This window comes from Diabrotica undecimpunctata, chromosome 1, assembly GCF_040954645.1.
Source record: "Diabrotica undecimpunctata isolate CICGRU chromosome 1, icDiaUnde3, whole genome shotgun sequence".
NCBI classification, from domain to species: Eukaryota; Metazoa; Arthropoda; class Insecta; order Coleoptera; family Chrysomelidae; genus Diabrotica; species Diabrotica undecimpunctata.
This window is the reverse complement of record NC_092803.1, coordinates 121,481,775-121,504,818: the sequence shown is the minus strand read 5'-3', so window position 1 is coordinate 121,504,818 and position 23,044 is coordinate 121,481,775. Positions and strand designations below refer to the sequence as shown.

At 30.2% G+C, this 23,044-nt stretch overlaps 1 protein-coding gene across 1 annotated transcript; it reads right to left on the bottom strand.

Annotated features, from left to right (window-relative positions):
* Positions 1 to 9,964: 9,964 nt before the first annotated feature.
* On the bottom strand, positions 9,965 to 19,730 carry LOC140431264 (uncharacterized). Its single transcript, XM_072519202.1, has 4 exons — positions 19,645 to 19,730; positions 19,529 to 19,577; positions 10,297 to 10,782; positions 9,965 to 10,201 (listed from the first exon to the last, which is right to left on the bottom strand). The coding sequence occupies exons 1-4, from the start codon at positions 19,648 to 19,650 to the stop codon at positions 10,173 to 10,175; spliced, it is 570 nt and encodes a 189-aa protein (XP_072375303.1). The 5' UTR covers positions 19,651 to 19,730; the 3' UTR covers positions 9,965 to 10,172.
* Positions 19,731 to 23,044: the final 3,314 nt, after the last annotated feature.

Sequence of the window (23,044 nt, the reverse complement as noted above, 5' to 3'; positions counted from 1 at the left end):
ATTCAGTATCTAACGATGAAATTAAAATTAACATACCGTTTTGTAAGGATCTGTGGAGATGGTAACATTTTTGTCGTAATAATGAAATTAAGTGGCATTTATCCTAACATTAATGTTTTTACAAAATGTTTTGCATTATAATGCGTTTGGATGGTTTTGCATAAGTACGTTTCAAGGATGTATCAGTACTATTTTTTAAGGTTAATATCTTAGTAAGAATTTTTATTGTATTGTTGCTAAATTTTAAGATCATTTAAACAAACTCATGAATAATTATTTTAACGAACTTGTCAATATCATCCAGGACTTAAATTATAGATTTTATTAAATACCTATATCATAATTATTCACTTTTAGTTTCATTACAATTCTCATAAGTATCTATCTTGGTAAAAAATAATTTTTTAGATTTATTGTTCAAAATTCCTTTGAACATAAATGAAAAACGTTTTTTTAATATCTTGGCCTCTTTTATTGAGGTAATTATTAATTGTTTAAAGTTGCTAGTGAACAAGCTATTCCTGCTGTTTAAAAGGGTATGTATGTCAAAATTGGACTTAATTTTGTTTACTTTGATGTCTCATTTTGTCAACCAACGTTCGATGGAGCTCAAAACTAGCACCCTTAAGCTATCGGGGACACATGAGCAGAATCCAATTTAACCTACGCCATATTTTTTCACCCATTTTTCACTAATTTATTTCCACCCTAATAATTTTTCATCACCATTGGGTGATGAAAAAAGCGGCAACACTTTATACAATTTTTCCACACGCTGAACTGTCATTAAAATTTGAAGTATTACCGTATCAGTTACGTACAATTGTCTAATATATTTAATTAAAATTATTATTTTGTGGAATACTATACTTAAAGAGTTATTTCATAAAATTTATATTATTAATAATAACAAATGTTTTTGGTTATTTAATCAATATAATTCTAAAATTCCCAATATAATGATGATTACATTTTTCTGATTATTATACTATGTTGACGATTATGAAAGATCGAGCAGTTCCGTATGGGTTTCGTATTATTAGCTGTGTTAGGAAAATTTGAACTGTAAGGTTGACGTTCTGGAAATTTTAAATACAAGTGACGTCACTTTATATAAAACGTCAGAACCCCACAGCGTTGCCAAAACATGAGAATAGTTAGTAAGTAAGGAATTTTTAAAATGTCAACTATTTGTCAAACTATTATATAACAGTAAATGCACTTAGTTTTAAGACTACTGCAACACACTAAAATACATAAGAAAACATTTTAATACAAAATTATGTATTCTAAATTTTAAACTTACCTCTATTTAGAGCATTAATAGTAAAAACGTCCCGCCATTATTTCTTGTTCAAAATAATCTATCTTATATGAAAACTTATCAGCTTTCTACAGACTATTTATTGGTTTTGGCATAGCACAATCACAATACACAACAATAATTAGTTTTTAAAGCTGTTAATCTAAATTTAATACAGTCCATCTAATTTACTTACCGTTTCACGTCATTATCATTGACAGACATCGAAGTTGACATAGTTGCCAAAGTATAAAAAAAACCTGAATCCATTTTAAATCAAATAGGTCACATTAATATTGCAAAAGTTGATTATCCAACAAATAAATTATTATTTAATATAAATAAATAGAAACAAAACAAGAGTTCAAAAATAATCTTGTTAAAAACAATTTGAGCCGCTTGTATGCGTCGTATAAAGATGTAAAATGGAATACATAAATATTTATTTTATTTTATGTAAAATGTAAAATAAAAAGTATCAACACCGCAACTGTCAAATAAGTGTTACCAATTTATGCCAAAATATCACCTTCGTTCGATTACAGTTACAGTGTGTTACGAACAAATGTTCTTCATAAAAACGCTTTATAATGCATTTATACAAATTAAATGAAACATATTATTGTGTATTTCTTTAAGTTAACATTAATAACAATCTTTAAATATTATTTCTACGCGTGTATAATAAACTATGTCTAATGGCTTTAATGCCAGTGTACTCGGCAAAGTAATTCTAAAAAACAACACACCTACCGCCTAAATATTTCGTGTTGGTATCATGTGACCTCACGGGCTATGACGCGGATGACGTGCAACGGTAAGTAAATTAGATGAAGTATATGTATTTATAAATACAATTTATTAATATATAATATATTATGATCAAATTGTGTAAAAAATCAAAACATAAACAAAATTATGGGTTTCGTATTATTAGCTGTGTTAGTCAAATTTGAACTCTAAGGTTGACGTTCTGGAAATTTTAAATATAAGTGACGTCACTTTATATAAATTGTGACGTGCACGCATTTTTATATGAAAAATACTATATAAGCTTTATGTCTATGTTGTTATTAAAATAAAGAATAATAGTGCTCTCTTATACAATATATCTCTAGCTAGTCGAAAAATAAAATATTTTTAAGTATATTTGTACTTCATTTCCAAAAATATAATAATTTATAATATAGTACCTAATTTCTATTATTTATCTATATAAAAGACTTTGATAGCTAGTCACATCGTTTGTCCAGTAAGGTAACGACGCCACCTAGGAAAGAAATCTGAACTACCAACATTCGACATTTCAATCATATTTTGTTCTTGAAACACGGTTAATTTATTGCTAATTCATTCTACAAATTGATGATTCAAATACTGTTAATCAGAATTTTTACTACTTCACAATAATTAATTTTTCGCAAAATTACTAAAAAACGTAGGTTACTGTAATTGTAAGGTAAGATCAATGACGTATAATATATATTTATTATATGTCATTGGGTAAGATAAACATACACTTACTATCATCGAGTTAGAATCTAATTAACAAACATCAACGTTTTACCAAAATAAATAAAGTTAAAACTAAATAAAATTATAAAATTTAATAAAATTAAATAGAATTAAATAAAATTAAATAAAGTTAAACAGAATTACGTAAAATTAAATAACAATTAAATAAAATTAAGTAAAATGAAATCAAATTAAGTAAAAGCTATACCCGTAAAAGCTTCTATACCGTTTCTGCTTCATTCGTAATAACGGATATATTGAGTAAAAAAACAAACAAAGAGACTACCAAAAGGGCACTACACATTATCTTCATTATTAATAAACGTATAGCGACATACGATATATCACATGACACTATGGATGATAATAGACATATTTGCTTTATATATAAAGCATAAGGTAAATTTAGTTTGTTCACTTCAAGAAAGCCTCTGACTGATTTCAAAATAAACAACTAGCATATGACACATCAAATAAAACGACGTGAGACGTATAGTACATATAATGTATATATAGCGTGCCATTAATATGTAAGTATGTATATATATATATATATATATATATATATATATATATATATATATATATATATATGTATATATATATATGTATATGTATATACATATATATATATATATATATATATATATATATATATCTATATATATATATATATATATATATGTATATATATATATATACAGGGTATAATAAAAAAACATGATGTCAGGTCAGAAATGCACCAGATCATACTTTATATTAACTGGGATTATATGCAAAAAGTTTATTATTTTTTAAAAATTTAATGACTGCCTGTACGGGACAGGCAAAGTTACTAGTAATACATAAATATAATAATTTTTAATACCAATATTAATTTCCTTCACAGGCACATAAGTGTATTATCCATTCAGTTATCCCTCCAGGTTATCTGAGACATTCTTGTTAAATTTCTTCCAGAAAATTACAACTGAGCGATTCTTTATAAATAAATATAAAGACACAAACTTTATCTTTGATAAAAACAAGAAAAGTAGTTTTAAAGCCATTTTTTAAAGCATGAAAATTGCTACAATTAATTTAAAAAAATTAAATAAAAGAAAGACATTAAATTGGAAGAAGAAACTATACTGAATGAGAAATTTTAGATATTCGATAGGCTGCGAAGAACATACACAAGCGGCAGAGGACAAGTATATATTTTTTAGAGTAATCGCTAACCTCTATTAATGGAGGGGTACTGGTTCTTCACTTCACTTATTTACATATATATATATATATATATATATATATATATATATATATATATATATATATATATATATATCTTCTCATTTTTGCCTTTCTCTCTTTTTTTAAGTATTTAAAATGACTAAAAATGCTATACAAAGAGAAACAGAAAATATATACAGTGAAAAGACAAGAAAACACGGTTGACACACCATGTCAGTGTGAAATTTATAAATATTTACTTTTTGATCATTACAATACTGAAGCGTGTCCCTTTGTGTTCGAGTGTTAAGTATAATTTTGTCCCCCAGTGTTGCCGGTAAAAATTTTAGTTATTTTGGTAATTTATACAATGATAAAAATTTTAACACAACTTCATTAGACCACTTCATAGGGTAAACACGACACTGACCGTACCTGTCCCCTGTCCGTAGTCACGTCGGAAGGGTTGAGGTTGCATGTACGTGCTTTACATCAGTTTCTTTTAAACCATCTTAATTTACCGACAAACTACCGAACTGGACGCATTCGTCATAAATAGACAATTGTTCCCTATCAAAGGGAGAGTAAACCACAAATATTGAGTGTCAAAATGGGATTCCACGTTGCGTTGGTTTCCATTTGTATATTTTATCTTTTTCTATTATTATGTATTTCTCTTCACCGATGGAAAACACCGCTACATGTTCTGATAGATCGCAGATTTAGTAGCGCTAAAATAAACACAGCCTGAAGAAATAAGACATTATCCGAAACAAGTTACCCTTATAACCAAACATATAACTCATAAAACAGTACAACGCAATCAAGAGAAAATGCAGACGATCCAGCAACAGTAGACCTAAATATCTAAAAATTTTATCACTCTCATGCGTGGTTATTTTGACAATGAACGGTCAAAGGATTTTATGGGTAAAAACAAAAGAGAAGACTTACAATTATTGGTTTTAATATAACCTGGACGGTCGGTTTCAGACTTTACAACTTTAGCAAATTTTCAGATCCCATATAAAAAGTTATCGCCCTAGTACAGGGCGATAGGTTTAAACTAATTATTCTATTTGCTCGGGCTGGTAAAGAAACCAAATTGTAGAAAATATCGGTTTTATATTTTACGTAAGTATTGCAGCATCAATATTTGTTTGATTTGTTTTTAAATAGAATTAAAAAAAAATCAAAAAATTTATTTAATATTAACAATATTCACATAAAATATACAACCAGAATTTTCCACTATCTAAAAATCTCTTTAAGACACAATAGGTTATTTACTGCCTTATACCGTTATTTGTTGATATATATATATATATATATATATATATATATATATATATATATATATATATATATATATATATATTAGAACTGATTATTTCGACCAAAAAATAATTTATACATACGTTGGAATTATCGGGTAAAGTGGTCTCTAATAAAAATGTTTGTTTTATCCAAGATACTCAATATTTTGCTATTTATTTGATAGCTTCATCAGGAGTAAACTGTAAAACATTTTTTGTAATGTTCAAATTGTTTTACAGTTTAGTCCTGATGAAGCTATCAAATAAATAGAGAAATATTGAGTATCTTATCTAATTTTTATTAGAGACCACTTTACCCGATAATTGCAACGTATGTATATATATATATATATATATATATATATATATATATATATATATATATATATATTAGAAGTGATTATTTCGACCAAAAAATAATTTATAAATACGTTGGAATTATCGGGTAAAGTGGTCTCTAATAAAAATCTTTCTTTTTTTTAAGATACTCAATATTTCGCTATTTATTTGATAGCTTCCTCAGGAGTATAATCAAGAAATAATCTACTTTTGTAATTATCAATCTGTGCCAAAATGTGAGCTTTGTTATAGTTTAGCATACCAGTGTTTTCATAATGCTCAACTACTGCACAAGTATTTTTTCCTAAGCGGCAATCACTTTTATGTTGTGTGATGCGTTGTTCTAGCCATTGTGATGTTTAGCCAATGCAGCTATTTTGACATCCTAGACACGGTATTTCATAAACAACATTACTTTTATATAAGGTTGGTACAGGGTCTTTGATTTTTGAAAATAGTTGTTTGCTGTTCATGGTATTTAGCTATACTAATATTAGGAACATTTTTTAATATGGATATGATAGAATGAGTTAGACCATTAATAAAGGGGAGTTTTTTATATTTGATTGATTTGTTATTAGAATCATGGACGGGACCGTCATAGAAATTACTGCTGTAAATCAGTTTTTTTTTTTAATTTGTTTAGGATATCCGTTGTTACGAAAAATTTTGAATACTATGTCCAGATTTTTTTGTAAAAAGTTGTCATCAACAATGGACAGTATCCTGTTTTTCATACCTAGTACGGTATTATATTTTTGACGGGTAGTATGATTTGAATAGTCATTTATATACCTGCCTGATGCTGTCGGTTTTTGACATTGGATTGGTACCAAAAGCCGCTTTATTTGCCATGAAATGATTGTTCCAAAAGTGCATTGGACGAAGACGAAATTGGATACGAAGGACATTAGAAATATTACCGAACTTTACTAAAATCAAACAGCAGTAATGAAGGAAGAAAAGAGCTATTACCTATTCTATTCAGTTTATAAAAAGAAATTATCCAAGAAGCGCTACGCAAACAATAGGCGTAACTTTCAGGAGAAAATAGATAGCGAAATGTTTTGAACATCTACAGATACTAAAGAAATCAAATCAATAATTATAAAAACAAGATACCCATTTGCCAAAATGAAGAATTTTGAGGTGTTAGTTGTTTTCTGCGCTGTTACATGGAGTGGAGGCATGGATGCTAAAGAAACAGATCGCTGATAGTAGATTTGAGGCTTTTGAAATGTGGGCTTGGGTTTGTTGGGTTTCTAGAGTGGAAATTAAAACATCAAACATTCTTTAAAAATGTGATTTTCTTTAAATTAAAATTGTGGCTTAATCACATATAAACATAATATTTAACTTAGAGACGTCGCAAGGAAACAGTTTTAGAAAAAATGTACATATACTTCAGATAAACAAAATTAAGTCTATAAAAAACCAAGAGCTAAAAAGTTCAAGTTTACTGCCAAAATAAGAGAAGTTTTAAAGCATTAACTCTCTCTTCAGTTCTGACTCCCTCGAGGGAGTGTAGTGGTCATCGTGATGTGTGTTGTACGTCTCCAAAGATCTTTGTGTCTGGTCATTTCTTTTAACTCATGCATAGATTTTTTGAATATTTCTGTAATTTAGTCGATTTATCTTATTGAGGATCTTTCTCGTGATCCTCGTGGCCTTCTACTTTTCCTTGGATAATAAGTCTTTCCAAACATTACCTATTTGGACACAGACTAGCATATATTAACGTTTTGTAGTTTGATTTGGATACAAAGTTTAATAATATAACTGCAGTGTTACATCCAAAGGTAAATTTATTTTAAACTTGGTATACCCTAATAACTAGAAGATTAATATCTGTCTCAAACAGGTCTTAACGATTTCAAACAGGGCCTTACAGGAGAACATCCAGCAGAGTATGGTAACTTTCTGCTGATAATGGAGTTCGATGGGTTCGATGTCGCCTTGATACAAGAGCGTAAAGTTTACTAGGGGTTTATTAGGGGCAAATAAACTATCCATTGGGCGAAGAACTTATATATACCAAGTTTGCAGAGCCCCGGGATCTGTATAATACTTAACTGATGATATACAATAAGCCAATGGTTTTTAACCTATACGTAGAGAAAGCATTTACAGAAGTATTGACACACTCTAGTAAAGGTATTAAAGTGGCATATTTATTATCAAAATTAAGTATGTCGACGACATAGCGGAACTGGCAGATAACATCGACGATCTATGATATCTTCCAAGTTATATAAAATCAAAAATAAAAATTTTTAAGATAAAAACCATAATTACAGGTAGTACTAATTACCAAAATACAAATGATATACATAGCAGGAATGCAGGAAAATAAATTAAATAAGTCAAGCTCTTAAAATATTTATCTGTGCATTATCTGCTAAACCACAGTTGACACGCTGAGTCTGAAATAAAGAGCAGACTAGAACAAGTCAGAAATTTCTTCTCTCCGACTAATTTTATCTTAAAATACAAGATACCTAAATATTACGTTTGGCCTATTCTGAATTTAATAGAAGTACGGACTTTAGAAAATAGATCAATTATCTATAGTATTTTTCATATAAAAATGCGTGCACGTCACAATTTATATAAAGTGACGTCACTTATATTTAAAATTTCCAACCTTAGAGTTCAAATTTTCCTAACACAGATAATAATACGAAACCCATACGGAACTGCTCGATCTTTCATAGGCGTCAACATGGTATAATAATCAGAAAAATGTAATCATCATTATATTGGGAATTTTAGAATTATATTGATTAAATAACCAAAAACATGTGTTATTATTAATAATATAAATTTTATGAAATAACTCTTAAAGTCTAATATTTCACAAAATAATAATTTTAATTTAATATATTAGACAATTGTACGCAACTGATATGGGAATACTTCAAATTTTTTGACAGTTCGGCGTGTGGTAAAATTGTTTAAAGTGTTGCCGCTTTTTTAGAGTAAGAATTTTGTTTATGTTTTGATTTCTTACACAATTTGATCATAATATATTATATAATAATAAATTGTATTTATAAATACATATTAAATTTAGATTAATAGCTTTAAAAACTAATTATTGTTGTGTATTGTGATTGTGCTATGCCAAAACAACTAAATAGTCTGTAGAAAGCTAATAAGCTTTCATATAACATAAATTATTTTGAACAAGAAATAATGGCGGGACGTTTTTATTATTAATGCTCTAAAAGTGGTAAGTTTCAAATTTAGAATATATAATTTTGTATTAAACTGTTTTCTTATGTATTTTAGTGTGTTGCAGTAATCTTAAAACTAAGTGTATTTACTGTTAATATAATAGTTTGACAAATAGTTGACATTTTAAAAATTCCTCACTTACTAACTATTCTGATGTTCTGGCAACGCTGTGAGGTTCTGACGTCGTAAATCTTGAATGACGTGCACGCATTTTTATATGAAAAATACTATAACTTAAAGATAGAGAACTTTCGAATATATAAAAAGTAAGAAGACTGTATACTTAGGGCACATATTACGAGGAAAAAAAGAACACTTAAATCCTGACTATCTAATATCTCACCAGATAAGGCAATGAATAGTGGACGCCTACACGGAAATGCACGACATCTTAAAAATTAAAAGAAAATATGTATTTTAAAATATTTACTGTAACTAAAGTTTTCTACGAAAAAATATAAGATTTCTTACAGTACCTATATTTAGTAGCATTAGTTAAAAATGGACCAATATCTTTTTTTTTAAGAGAAAAGCGGACTTGAGAAAAACATACACTTTTAAATTTATTGGCATCAGCATATCGGCCGATAATGTAGTATAAGTTGCACACATTCGGCGCATATTTCGTAACTGTCATACTTTCATAGTAAAAATGAATTTTATCTATTTGTTGCATCTTTTATTCCTTATAAACTATTAAGTTGTAGTTTTTTACCAGACAGATCTTTATTGAAATCATGTAGCTGGCTTTTTGCTTAAAAACTCTTAAACGGGCAATCCTAGAATCTGGAACATTTCTTATACATAGATTTCTCCCAGTAGTGTAAGCAAGTACTGTATTTAGAATGGGGAATAAGTAGACAAGAATATGTGGGTACATATTCTTTTTCTTTTAAGTATATTTCGTTAGTAACTACAGTAAAATTTAAGGCTGTATTCAGGATTTAATTATTAGTTTCTTAATTTTATTGTATTTATTTCATTACATGTCAACAAAAGATTGTTTTGAGGTTGATAGATAAATAAAACTAACTAAACTCAATAGTTTTTACTTATTTATTATGAAAATACTTTAAAAAAATGTATGCATAAGATGTTGCAATAATTTACAGCATATGTACAAAAATATACAATTGGTGATTTGAATTTTTTTGTAATTTCAAATACGGCAGTGATCACATATCTTTACTTCTTTCGTCTTTTCATAGTGTTAAGGTCGTTGGTAACTCTGTAGCAATTTTGCGGAAAATTTACCACCAGCCACCACCACCTCCTCCACCTAAAAGTAAACATTTATTAATAAGTTTGTGTTCAGTAATTAACATTTTCTAAAAATAGTTTAAATTTTAGGACTTTATGGTTTAACATACTGACCTGATTTCCATCCACCACCGCCGCCAGACCATCCACCGCCACCGCCGGAGGACCATCCACCTCCTCCGCCGCTTGGCCATCCACCGCCGCCGCTAGACCATCCACCACCGGATTTCCATCCGCTGCCACCTCCATATCCACCGCCGCCGCCGCCGCCGGACCAACCTCCGTGTCCACCGCCGCCGCCGCCTCCGCCGCTTGGTACGAGAATTTTGATAATTTTAACGGTGCTTCCACCACCTCCGTATCCTCCACCGCCGCCGCCGCCGCCTCCGTATCCTCCGCTACCTCCGCCTATCCAACCACCGCCTCCTCCTGATTTCCAGCCGCTAGATCCACCACCGGACCATCCGCCGCCTCCGTATCCTCCACCGCCGCCGCCTCCGTATCCTCCTCCACCACCGGACCAACCGCCGCCGCCTCCTGATTTCCAGCCTCCGCCGCCTCCGGACCAGCCACCGCCGCCACCACCGCTAAGGTAGCCACCTAGAATATAAAAGAGTAAATTAGGGATTATTAATAAAATCCAGAGAGTCTAAATTAATTTTGCTTTAGTATTACCGTTAAAACTCACTTCAATAACATATAGTATAGCAGTCCATTAAAAATGAATTACTTCAATCGATTGAATACTGAAATCAATTCCAAAGATCAAAGAAAAGGAGGTTGCCTCTTACTCTTATAATTCGAATATTCCCCCTAATCTGATATTTTAGGTGACAGATATTAAAAAGTAAAATTATTTGGGTTGAAAATTTGGAGCCACATATCAGTTTTAAAAATAACAAAAACACACAAGACAAATAAAAAATATACCGTTAAATGTGATCTCAGAAAATGATGAGTGGATAACGGTAGTAGAAAATGTACTAGGGATGAAGATAATCCCAAGATAAAATTTTTACGTATTTGTATTCATATTGTCTAGAATCGAAGCAGAACCCAAAATTGAACATTTAAAGCAGCCTGAAGATTTTATTTGAGCTGTAATTAAACATAAGTACCTATATTAAAGATGTCATGTAATCAACAGATCAAATATCCAAGGAAAGCTCAACATAGGACATAGGATAAAGCAACATAGGACAACATAGGACAAAAAATTTTTGTGACTGTATAATCTAGAAGACAAGTTTTGGAAGATATATATATATATATATATATATATATATATATATATATATATATATATATATATATATATATATATATATATATATATATATTATTGAGTGTTAAAAAAATAGTTCAAATTCGAGTCGTGTTAAAACACCAACTGATCGACCTACTTCTTTCAAAACATATCCTTGGCTCGTATTCATGCAATATTAAAGTAATTACAGAAAAATCATGAAAAGTTATACAAATTAATCGATGTCGCAACACCGGTGCGATGATAGAATAATACGAACACTATGAACAAGTGCATCTTGGGAAAAAATTTGTAGATATGCAATATGTCCTTTTATGGAACAAGGAATTACAGATGGTACGGTCATTTGATAGGTTAATAATTATATAAGGTGTGTCTGAATAAGACATTTGGCCTGAATTTTATGCGATTATTTTATTCCTATAAAATATACCGACTATCAGTTGAGAAATGCCTCGTTATGTAAAGATTTGTTATGGTATAACATTTAGAATGATCCCATCATGTCGTAGTCTTCCTTTATTGTTGAGACTACCACCTCATTATGTGTATTAACGGCAAACGGTTAACAAAACAGAAAATAAATAGGTAGTCTCATCTAAAGATATTTCTGTCATAAAATTTCATCTTACGTTTCCGTGTTTAATTTTGCATGATCAAATTGAATATCTTTAAAGATGGGATCGCAGTTTGATATCCGATGTTCTTTCGTTGTTGTTCACTCTAACGCATTCTAGACTTTTTGTTTAATTATTGATTTAAATTCTTTCTATTTTAAATTATCGTTATATCATATACCTTGCCCGTATCAATACTTCGTTATTCCAGTTTAATATATCCTCGTAGCATTTCCAATGTTATTAGTTTTATATAGTTGAATGCATGTTTAGGACCATGTACTTTAAGCATTATTTACCAAAATTATTTTTTTTACTCCAATCTAATGTAAATATAAATCTTATTGCTTATCAATATTTTTTTCTTTGACTTAAGTCCTTCTTCCATTGAAAAAAAAAGTATAAAATACATATAAAATTACACGTAAACATAAGTGATCGAAAAGTCATATAAAATTAGGAATTGGAAATAAAACGCAGTAAAGAACAAGATAAAAATTAAAAACATTTTTAAAGGTAGCGGCTGAAAATCTTATTAGCCAATTTATAAGTTAAAGACAAAAAAGAAATTTCTATATAAAAACAAAATATGAAACGAAGTAATAATCCACTTTAAAAAGTTCAGATAGAGCTCAACTCAAAAAGAAAGCCGTTTAGAGGAAATTTTATGAAAGCTGTTAAGAATTATGATCAAGTAAAACAAATTCGTCAATAGCTGTTCCTAATTGCAGCAAGTATTGTGGTGATATAAAAATTTGAAAAAAATTCGATCCTATATTTTTGTATCCTATCACTCTTCGTGGATTACTGCAGCCAAAACTGCAATAGATACTGAAGAACTAATGAATAATTCGGAGTCAGCATTAAAAGTTAAAGTAGAAACCATTAAAATGAAAGCTTTTACTCTGTGGTAGCTAAATATTGTTTTTTACCAACCATCTTAGATCAAGGTCCGTATGATAATCTTTAGCTATTCTGGATTCGTATTAAAAAAATATTTGACATTAATTGAAAATAGATACAACAAAATTGAAAGAAAATTGATAAAAACAATCGAGAAGTGTTTGTTTTGATTATATTTGGTCTTTTAAATCTTTTGACTCCATTTTTGATCCAAAAGTACAAAAAGTAGGTGAAAATAAGTGATAATTTTAAGGAATTTATTAAAAGTGTGTTTTCCGGTTTCCTAGACTCTCCGCTCTCACTCTTTCTGGTTGGAATCAATAGAATGAGTAACACTGAGTCTTAAGTTCCCATATCTTACTTTACTAGCTCATCCATTGGGTCGATATGATCGACCGAGCCGACCCACCGGCGTATCCTAATTTATATCGCAGATCCATTTTTAATTTTAACTACTAAAATAAATTTTTTTTTCTGCGTCGCAACGAAACTCGAAATTTGAAGGGATCAATATTCAACTTCTTACTTTCCTCTTTTCTACATACAGAAAATATTGTCCGCTTACAATTTGATTTAACGACTTATTATAAAACTCTGAGAAATTCTGTTTTAAAAATTTAATTATGATAGAAAATTGATATATTAACTTATATTCACATTTACATAACCATGAAATATTGGATGTATTAGGCCGCATAAATATGATTTTACGATTGTGTGGGTATTTCTAAAGTACTACTAGTATTTATTATATAAAACAAACGAAACTCATTAAACAGCTGCAATATATGTAATTTATAAATACTAATTATGCACAAACATCCAGGAGAATGAATTCATTATTATTTAAAATTTTAAAGTATGCAATTATATTTTTATCTTCTACTTCTTTCATTGTTCAATAATCATCCTACTAAGGTGGGTTTCTAAATCAGTGCTTACAAAACAAAACCGATAGCAGTCAATATATCTCCCCAAAAAACAAAGTGTCTTCTTCTTCTTCCTCTTTATAAGCAATTCTGCTTGTTCATTGGCGGATTAATACTTCTATGGAAGGTTATCACTCCATCTTTTGTATAGTCATCCCATATTTCTTTTGCCGATTTTTGACTTATCTCTTGCAATTTTGAGGACACGGGTCTCCTCCATTCTGCTTATGTGGTTATTCCATTTTTTTTTATTTTGTGTCCATTCATTTAGACACTGTACGTTACATATTTTTCTAATGTCTTCACTTCTCTTTCGATCTCTCAGCGTATTTCCTGTAATTCTTCTCAGTACTTTCATCTCTGCCGTTTTTAGTAGCCTTTACGTTGTGGCTGTGTTGAGTCTTGTTTCTGAGGCATATGTCATTATTAGTCTTACACTGGCTTGATAAATTCTTGACTTCATCTCGGTGTTAATGTGTCAGTTTCGCAATATAGTATTATTAAGACAAATTGCAATCAATATAATGCAAACGACATCTTGTCTTGTCATGCAACTTCTTGAAAATCTACACATCTTCATCTTTTTAGCAGAGAAATAAATAGTCAATTAGACAACAGCTAGTAGTATTAGAAGATATCATCCAAGGACAGATATGTATAGAAAGAAAAGATCATGGCTGCGTAATATAATATATCGGATTAACACAACATAAAATGATTCAATTAATAATTACGCTTGAGACAAAAAAAAATTCACTATTGGTCGCAAATCTCAATTGAAAAGGAATTTAGAAAGACAAAAATACTATAAAATCTGTAAATGAATGTCCTTATTAGTACTTTTTTAATGCTTAATGCGAGATAATATGTTTAGACGCCTAATTTCGATTCTAATTCTAGTTCTTAATTGGCTCTGGCTCTTTAAATAATGCCTTATAAACATTAAAATGGAAAATATGACCACTCTCTTAAAAGAAAATTTTTTGAAGATTTTAATGATTTTATATACATTAAATCACAAAAAAATAAGTAGAATCATTTATAAGTTTCAATATTTTGTTTACTAAGTAAAAGCTGATCCTGATCACCAGATGAAAACATAAGTGTGAACAGAAAATGTTTAGAGCAGTGTTTTAAATATCTAAGAATATCTTGAGCGAAATCAGAATGAGGATGAATGTTGAAACACTTTCTTAAACTGTAACGATTACACAAACGAGTAACATGCGTTTTTATAATAAACACCACTTATTTCTAGAATCTTTCGAAATATGAGTGTGATGAAGAATATCTAGGAAATGAATAAGTAACCAACCAAGCGATTTTTTTAAATGATGGTGACTGATACAAATAATTGATGCACAAGTTTTAAGAACTTAGTAGCAAAGAGGGAAGCAAAGCGCACTGTAGCTACTGCTAGCCTGGAAAGGTCGTCTGCACAGCTGTATGAAGAGTTGGAAACACCCGAACCAAACATCAGACGTAGAAATGAAATCTATGTGAGACGACGGATAGAACTATTAGTTCTATCAGTCTATAATAGATAGAACTATTATTATTTAATATATTTAATATATTTAATAGCCGAAACAAATTATGTGTATAATTAATTATCAACCTGTTAGAAACATACAGATTTAAAAAAGTGTGGCCTTAAAAGATTTACATCTGAATAAACTATTCTTTTTCAAGCAGAGAAAGCAGATATTTATTTCTATTATGCAACTGAATCAGTTCGTGAATGATAAAAATATTTATATACCTGAACAATACCAACCGTCTCTACCAGAAATAGATTCAAGAAAGACATTAACACTTTCATTATTTCTTAAACATCCAAAACATTGTTTCTTTTTAACAGAGTGTTACTTTGTGTTATTAATTTATATTCATTAAGAAAATATTTATACCCAGACACATTAAGACAAAAATGTACTATGCAACAACTGGCGTTTCTTTGTATTTTGATTTTTATTTTATGTAATAGTGAATAGTAAAGTCGACAGTGTCGTAGGTCATTTTCTTAAAATGTATTTCTGTTATGTGTGATAAAAATCTTCCGTAGACTTTTAAATATGAATTTGTTGAAATAGAAATAGTTTTTTTTCTAATACAAAACGTCTCCGTTTGTATGTAGTAGATTTATTTTTTAACTATAGGGTAGAATATAAAAATGGTATTTATAGTTATAGTTCGTTTTCTTCTGCATTTATTGCTGCAATTTTTATACCGGAGTTCCGAATTGGATTGAATGTTCTTCTTCTTCTTTTTATGATGCCTATGCGTGTCTGTCATCAAAAGAATACAATGAAGACAAGAAATAAATAGCAGGTGCCAAGTAGGTCTGATCGATTTTCACAAGCTCGACACAAGCAGATGTAAATTTTTAATTTATTATGGTTTAGCAAGATTAACTAACAAAATTTGTTCTACTACATGCTTTACAATCTAAGAGAGCAACAGAGGTGGTTTACAATTTGAATGATTTATTTCTAACTATAATATCGACGTACATTCTTCAATCTGACAACGGTAGGGAATTTGTCAATATTATAAGTGAGTTTGCCAGTCTCTGGCCAGAACTCAAAAGCCCAGGCACAGTCAAAGCCAGGACTCCACTCAACGTACCAACCAAGATATTCAGAATATGATATTTTGTTGGATAAAAGACCAGGATTCAACGAAATGATCAGAGGGCTTAAGATATGTCCAATTCATGAAAAATCGCGCCCACCATTTAGGGACAAAACAATCTCCATACAAGGAATTATTTGGAATAGAACTCAGAGTAGTACTTTCGAGTTCCTCTTTGCCACAAGGAATCACAAATAAAATTCAGGACGAAGATGATTTAAGGAAGGTAATAGAGGATAATTGTAATGTTAACCTAAGAGAAGACAGGGATGATAATGTTGAAGAAGTTAGTAATCAATCTTGTGAAACAGGCTAAAAAAATGAAAGCAACTTTCGACAAGTCTCATCCACAAGCTAACATTAGACATAATGTGACTATACCGATTCGAAGTGTTGACAAAGGTGAAGGTGATCACAGAAACATCATTGGACTTATTCTTTAGACAAATGACAAAGGTTTTTACAAAGTTAGCACCAAACATAGACTACTTTCGAAACTATACTGCAAGTTTTAATTTTTTTACCTAACAATTTATCTAACTTTTTGAAGTAGTAATGTAGTTAATAAGATCTTAATTTTGTTTCAGATCAGAGTGCGTAATTTGCCATCAAACTTTTTTAGAGGTAGTAGATGTAAATCAATCCTCTGAAATATCATTATCATTAAGGGTTGCAGTAACGAGACATCCAGTTGGATCAGGACAAGGTAATATCATATACAACTACAACAAAACGGATTCCACAAAGAGATAAAAGTGCAAGAAGACAGTGATACTCTGCAATTCTAACTGCGATCAAAGCACAATATAATTGAAGAATAGTTACTTTTATAAAAAAACCACTTATTATTTGTTACAATATAATTGCCTGTATTATCAATTGTCCATTAGTTTTAACGATGAATCATTATGCTTTTAGTAAAAATGATTATTTTTCCAATTACAGAGTATTCTATTCAGTTTATCTTTTTATTTTGGCTTTGTAGGTATATTATAATGTTTATACTAGGTCATACTAGTGGAATGTACGTATTTATCTCAGGATCAACTAGTTTGGCCTAGCCTAAACTGGTTTATCCCATCGGGCTTAGGATGAATTAGTTGTACTAGGCTATACCAATTAATCATATTGTGAATAGGAAAAGTACGAGATAAGTCACCAAATGGACGAAGAAGTATTGGCAGACCAAGAAAAAGATGGTGCGATAATTTAAACAATGTAGGAGGCTAATATTGAAGAAGAAACAGGCTTTAAGGCCTACATACAAGAAGAAAGAAGAAGAAGAAGTGTATAGGAAAAATTAGTTTAGCCTAGGCAAAACTAGTTTGTCCTGAAATTGGGATTGGCCGGAAACATATATATCACAATTAACGTCTCTACATCGTTTAAAGGATTGAAAATAAATGGCATTATTGGTATGACTCAAGTAAGAAATGTAATTGGAGTTGCCGGCCTCATACATTGCTAAAGATATCCTTATATAGAAATTAACGGGAACTTTGCTGTTAGAGCTAAAGTTTATACCTAAGGAACATATTTGTTAATCAAATATAAACTTATCAATGCAATTTTGATATGTACATCATGAACAAACATAAATTGATATAAACATATTTGCTGTAAACAACAAAGCAAACAAAACCAACTAGCTTTGAAACTGTTTTCTTGTGGCATGTCTAAGTTAAATATTATATTTATTTGGAATTAAGCCATAATTTATTGTAATGAAAATTACATTTTTAACGAATGTTTGACGTTTCGATTTCCACTACGGAAATACTTTTCAAAAAAAAATTATTTTAAAAAATTCTGCCAAAATGTAGGTATAACCAACAAGTTGTTGAAAAGCAACTGGAAGAGGAAAAAAATAAATATAAAGATAATACTATACGTAAAAAATAAGAAACTTGGACCAGGAGGTCCAATCTTTTTTAAGCTTGGACCTGCTGGTCTTGTGAGCTTTTTTAATAGATGATAATGGAAATGACGCTCAAGAATCTTCCTGGAAATGACCCCCTTTATATGAAATATTAAAACACGAGTATGTTCTACTAAGATGATGTTAATAAACTTGTTTAATTTATAAATAAATATGTGTGGTTACTTAAAACCAAAATATTATAAAACAATGTAGAAAATACCTACATAAGACGTTGAAAGTAATGACCCTCAGCCAACCATTAAAAAGACATTAAGTGCCAGAAAAAGTAATAAATAATAAATACTAAAATTTTGCATCATGTGTAAGGAAATAATAAAACGGTCATATTTAAACATTCTCACATAAGAAAAGGCTATAAAATCTAAAAGATTTTTCAATTTTACATAAAAAACCATCAATGACTTGTTTTTGTTTGTTACTTTTTATTTATAGCAACTTATTTTATTTCAAACAGTTTATTATGTTACTTTTTGTGTTTCATATCCTATACAAGTATATCATCAAGTTTTATTTAGTATTTGACCACACATGGTTTGAAATGTAACGACCTTATTTGACTATATTTCTCCTATATCAGCAACTATTTTTAAGAAAATTTCTCCAAACAAGTGCCCTATGGGAAAGAATTTTTTGGGAAATAAAATATATATATCTTGAGATATAATAGTTACTTGTGGAATAAAAAGAAATCGTATACTATATCTATTTTATGTTTAAGTATTATCGACAAGAAAATGCTGAACAAAAAAGTAAAAAAAAAATGCATTTCTGTATTAGCTAAGTTCTTTTTCAAATGACAAGCCAACCACGTAATGTATGAACAGTTAACAAAATATTTTGTCATAGAAATAAAGTAATTTAAAAGAAAACCACGTTTTAATGATTAAGAACATACTAAAGGGTAAAATAAATAATTATACAGGAAGTCATTTCGCTATTACGTCTTTACAGATCTAAAACTTCGAAAAATAACATATAATGTTTCATATAATTTTTATATGAAATTACTAGAACGAAAAAAAATTTAAAATATTTTTGAATTATTTTTGCTTACCTTGTACATAGCTGGCTGCAGCAGCCACAACAAGCAGACAAACGAAAGCCTAGAAACCGAAAAAAAAAATAAATTAAATCACCATCACTAAAAATAAACAACCACAGTTTGTTTACCTTCATATTTAGTCCAAAAAATAGAACTAACTAGACTCGTACTGTTGTGTGTTTTTATGGGCATATATATATTCAAGAGATTGGAGCCTTGGCCCCCTCTATTTCACCAGCCCTCAAACATTTGCTTATTTCCATTTCCAGCCCCCCATCTTTCATATTTTTTAGCTAATTACTGTGGGTGATTACGCTCTCTTCGGATGATCCCTGAGACGGCGTCAGCCCAAACGTAAATACAGAAGATTTGGTATCTAGATACCAATACACAAATTTTGAATTCGCTGTTCATATATATTGTTTTAATATTATGTATAATACGACGATTTTAAATGTAATTATATTACTCTGAGGACCAAAACTAGTATACTCAAACGTTAAATAAAGATTTATGTTTTAATTACATCAGCGTAAATTTTAAAAATTTAATATAAATGCAAAGAAAAAGTAAATACAGTTAAAATAGTTCAAATATTATGATTGTTAATCACTTTATATTGCTAGAGTAGAGTAAACTACTATTTATAGACATATGACACCATGCAAATAAACAAACTGGAAACCAAAAAAAAATACTGGTAGAAATAAATAAAAGCAAGACAACTATTTGAATAACAACCTAGCAAATCACAAAAGTTAGTCGAATTTTTAATACCGCCAAATAATCAGGTAAGTAGACCGATTATATCAAAGCTCTGACTGAATACAATAAGGAACTGAAAAAAGCAAACAGAGAATCCTTGCGAGGAGATGAAAGAGACGACAGAAATGTCAAGGCTCCATAAAGGACTCTGTAAGAACCCTCAAATAAGTATACCTTAACTTTAAAAGAAGGAATATGAATTCAATGGCGAAGAGACCCAGAAACACCTTTCAGGGTGCACTTTCCTGAATTCGAATCCAAAGATACAACTAGATAAGTGGTGGCGGACTGAACTAGATAACATGACTCGGAGGTCTTGGAAACTGGCGTATGGCTAAAGAAGTGGTAGATCAGAAGCAAATCAAATGAGTAATAAATTCATTGGAGCAACATAAATCACCGAGTTCGGAAGGGGGCTCATAAGCTTTTATACCTAAACCTGGTACATCTGCACAGGAAAAAGCTAAAGACTAAAGAAACTTCGATATGCAAATTGGTGATGGTGTAAATAAAGGGAGTAATCGACAACACCTCCCACTAAGTAATTACAAGGGCCATTTGTTTATAAGGAATAGACGAAATTAGCTGCAGATGGATTAATTGCATGCTGTAGAGCTATTTGATGTACGTAACGTTGCTGGGGATAAAGTGTCAGCACAGGTAGCCCTAAATACTGTCCTTAAGGTGGTCTTATCTCCTCTTTTTTGAGAAATTTGGTCACGAATTGGTTTAAAGACTTGGCAATGACAAACATTATGTTCTGATCAATGCAGATGATTTAGTTATTGTTGCTTACGAAAAATTTAACAATATTAGGGCTTACCCTGAGCTCCCAAAAGTCAAAAATTATCCAAAATCTAAATCTGGTGAGTAGACTCGAGACCTACTTAAAATCAGAAGATAGAATGAATAAGCAAGAGAGCGTTGACTACCTTAATGGTAGCTAGCCCACCCATTGAAAAATATGGTGTTTAAAACCAGATATCCTATAAAGCATGGATCCGAATATAACTCTCACTGGAACAGTATATCCACTAAAGCACATGGCAAAACTTATGTTTAATGAACATGCTTTAATGTGGCTGAAGCACTGCGAAAAACGACCATAAATCAGCTCAAAATCACAACAGCATTGCTTAATCAATTTGCGGCAATCAATACCTTCAAACAAATGGGTAAGAAGTTTTTGTTTAAAAAGAAATTAAGTTGCAAGCTTTGGTACGTAGAACATGAGACAGAGAACTATATTTTCCATGACTTCAAGTCTCTAGATCGAAGGCGGCAAACACTTTTTGGACACTACCAAGTGACTCCAAAAACAAATAGTATCCATCCATCTATCCCCTGGACCTTTACAAGCTGATACAGGAAATGTTACCAGAATGATGAAATGGGCATTATGAATAAATAAAATGTATACAATGAGCGAATGAGCCACAGTACGACCGGCTTAAAAGAGAAGTCTTCCGAAAAAAAGTAATAAAAATGAAATAAAAAATCCGTATACAGGCGCAGCGTATACAGTGTAGTAAATATTACTAAAAATCAGACAAGGTTGTTGCCTATCCCCACTGCTTTTCGGTGTCTATGTAGAGAAATCTAAAAAACTGTAAACAAAACTATAGTGCAATAGGAGATAGCCATTTTATGTACGTTACACTATGCGGACGACCAAGTAGTAATACTCGTAGTCCAAGATAAAGCATACTTAAAATATATAAACGGAAAACCAGTGGAAAAGTACAAAAATCTATATAAGCGCTATAATAGATATCTTAAGAATTTGATGATAAATAGAGCTCAAATGCTTTTAACCTGTGCATCGTTTTCCATTTTAGTAACACTAGCTAAATGCAATATTTAAGAATACTTTTCCAAAGCTCCATAGAGGTATTTCTGTTGTATAATATTGTGAACATATTAAGACATAAAATTCCTACGAGACACCTTAATTGCAGAAAAAATGTCGTTGAAGTTATTATAACGTTTTAGCCAGTTTTCAAGGTATTTTTTCTTCCATTGGTGCTACACTATAATATAAGCCTTTCTTCTTCTGTAATGTCTACCTCCAATATAGGTAGTCCTACCTTTAATCAAATTGTACGCGTCATCTGCAAATGCATTGTCCCATACCCATATTTTACGTCGGCTACCTCTGGGTTTTTTACTCGGCGTATTATCTTATAGAGTTCTGTTTGGGAATCTGTCATCATATATATGACCAGCCCATCGAAGTCCCTGGACTCTAGCGGATTCTTCAAATATTTCTTTGGACAAGTAAAGTTGATGAATACATTAAGATCTCCATATTCCATTTTAGGTAATCGGTCCACAGATCTTCTTTAGAGTTTTTCTTTTAAAAACTTCTGTTTTCGTATTCTTCTATTACTCATATCTTACATCACCCATATCATAGCATTTTATTGGTTTTATAATGATTTTATAAAAATGGATTTTGTTGCACTTCATGATCTTCTTTATATATTGTGTCCCATCTTGTGACTCCATATCCGTTGCCTTTATTTTGTCTTATGTTTAATTTATTATATGTATTATGTTTACTAACGGCTTTTTAAATGTCTAAATCAGTATGCTTCTAGTCAAGGTGTTTCAGTTTCCCATTTTTATTGTTATAGCAAAATTTTTTATTCCACAACACTGCTTATCTTACATTCTTGCTTTTTTTATTATGTATTCGATTTTGATTATTTATATAAAACAAAAGTGTACATCAAATAAATGTCTAACTTTACTTTAAGTTAT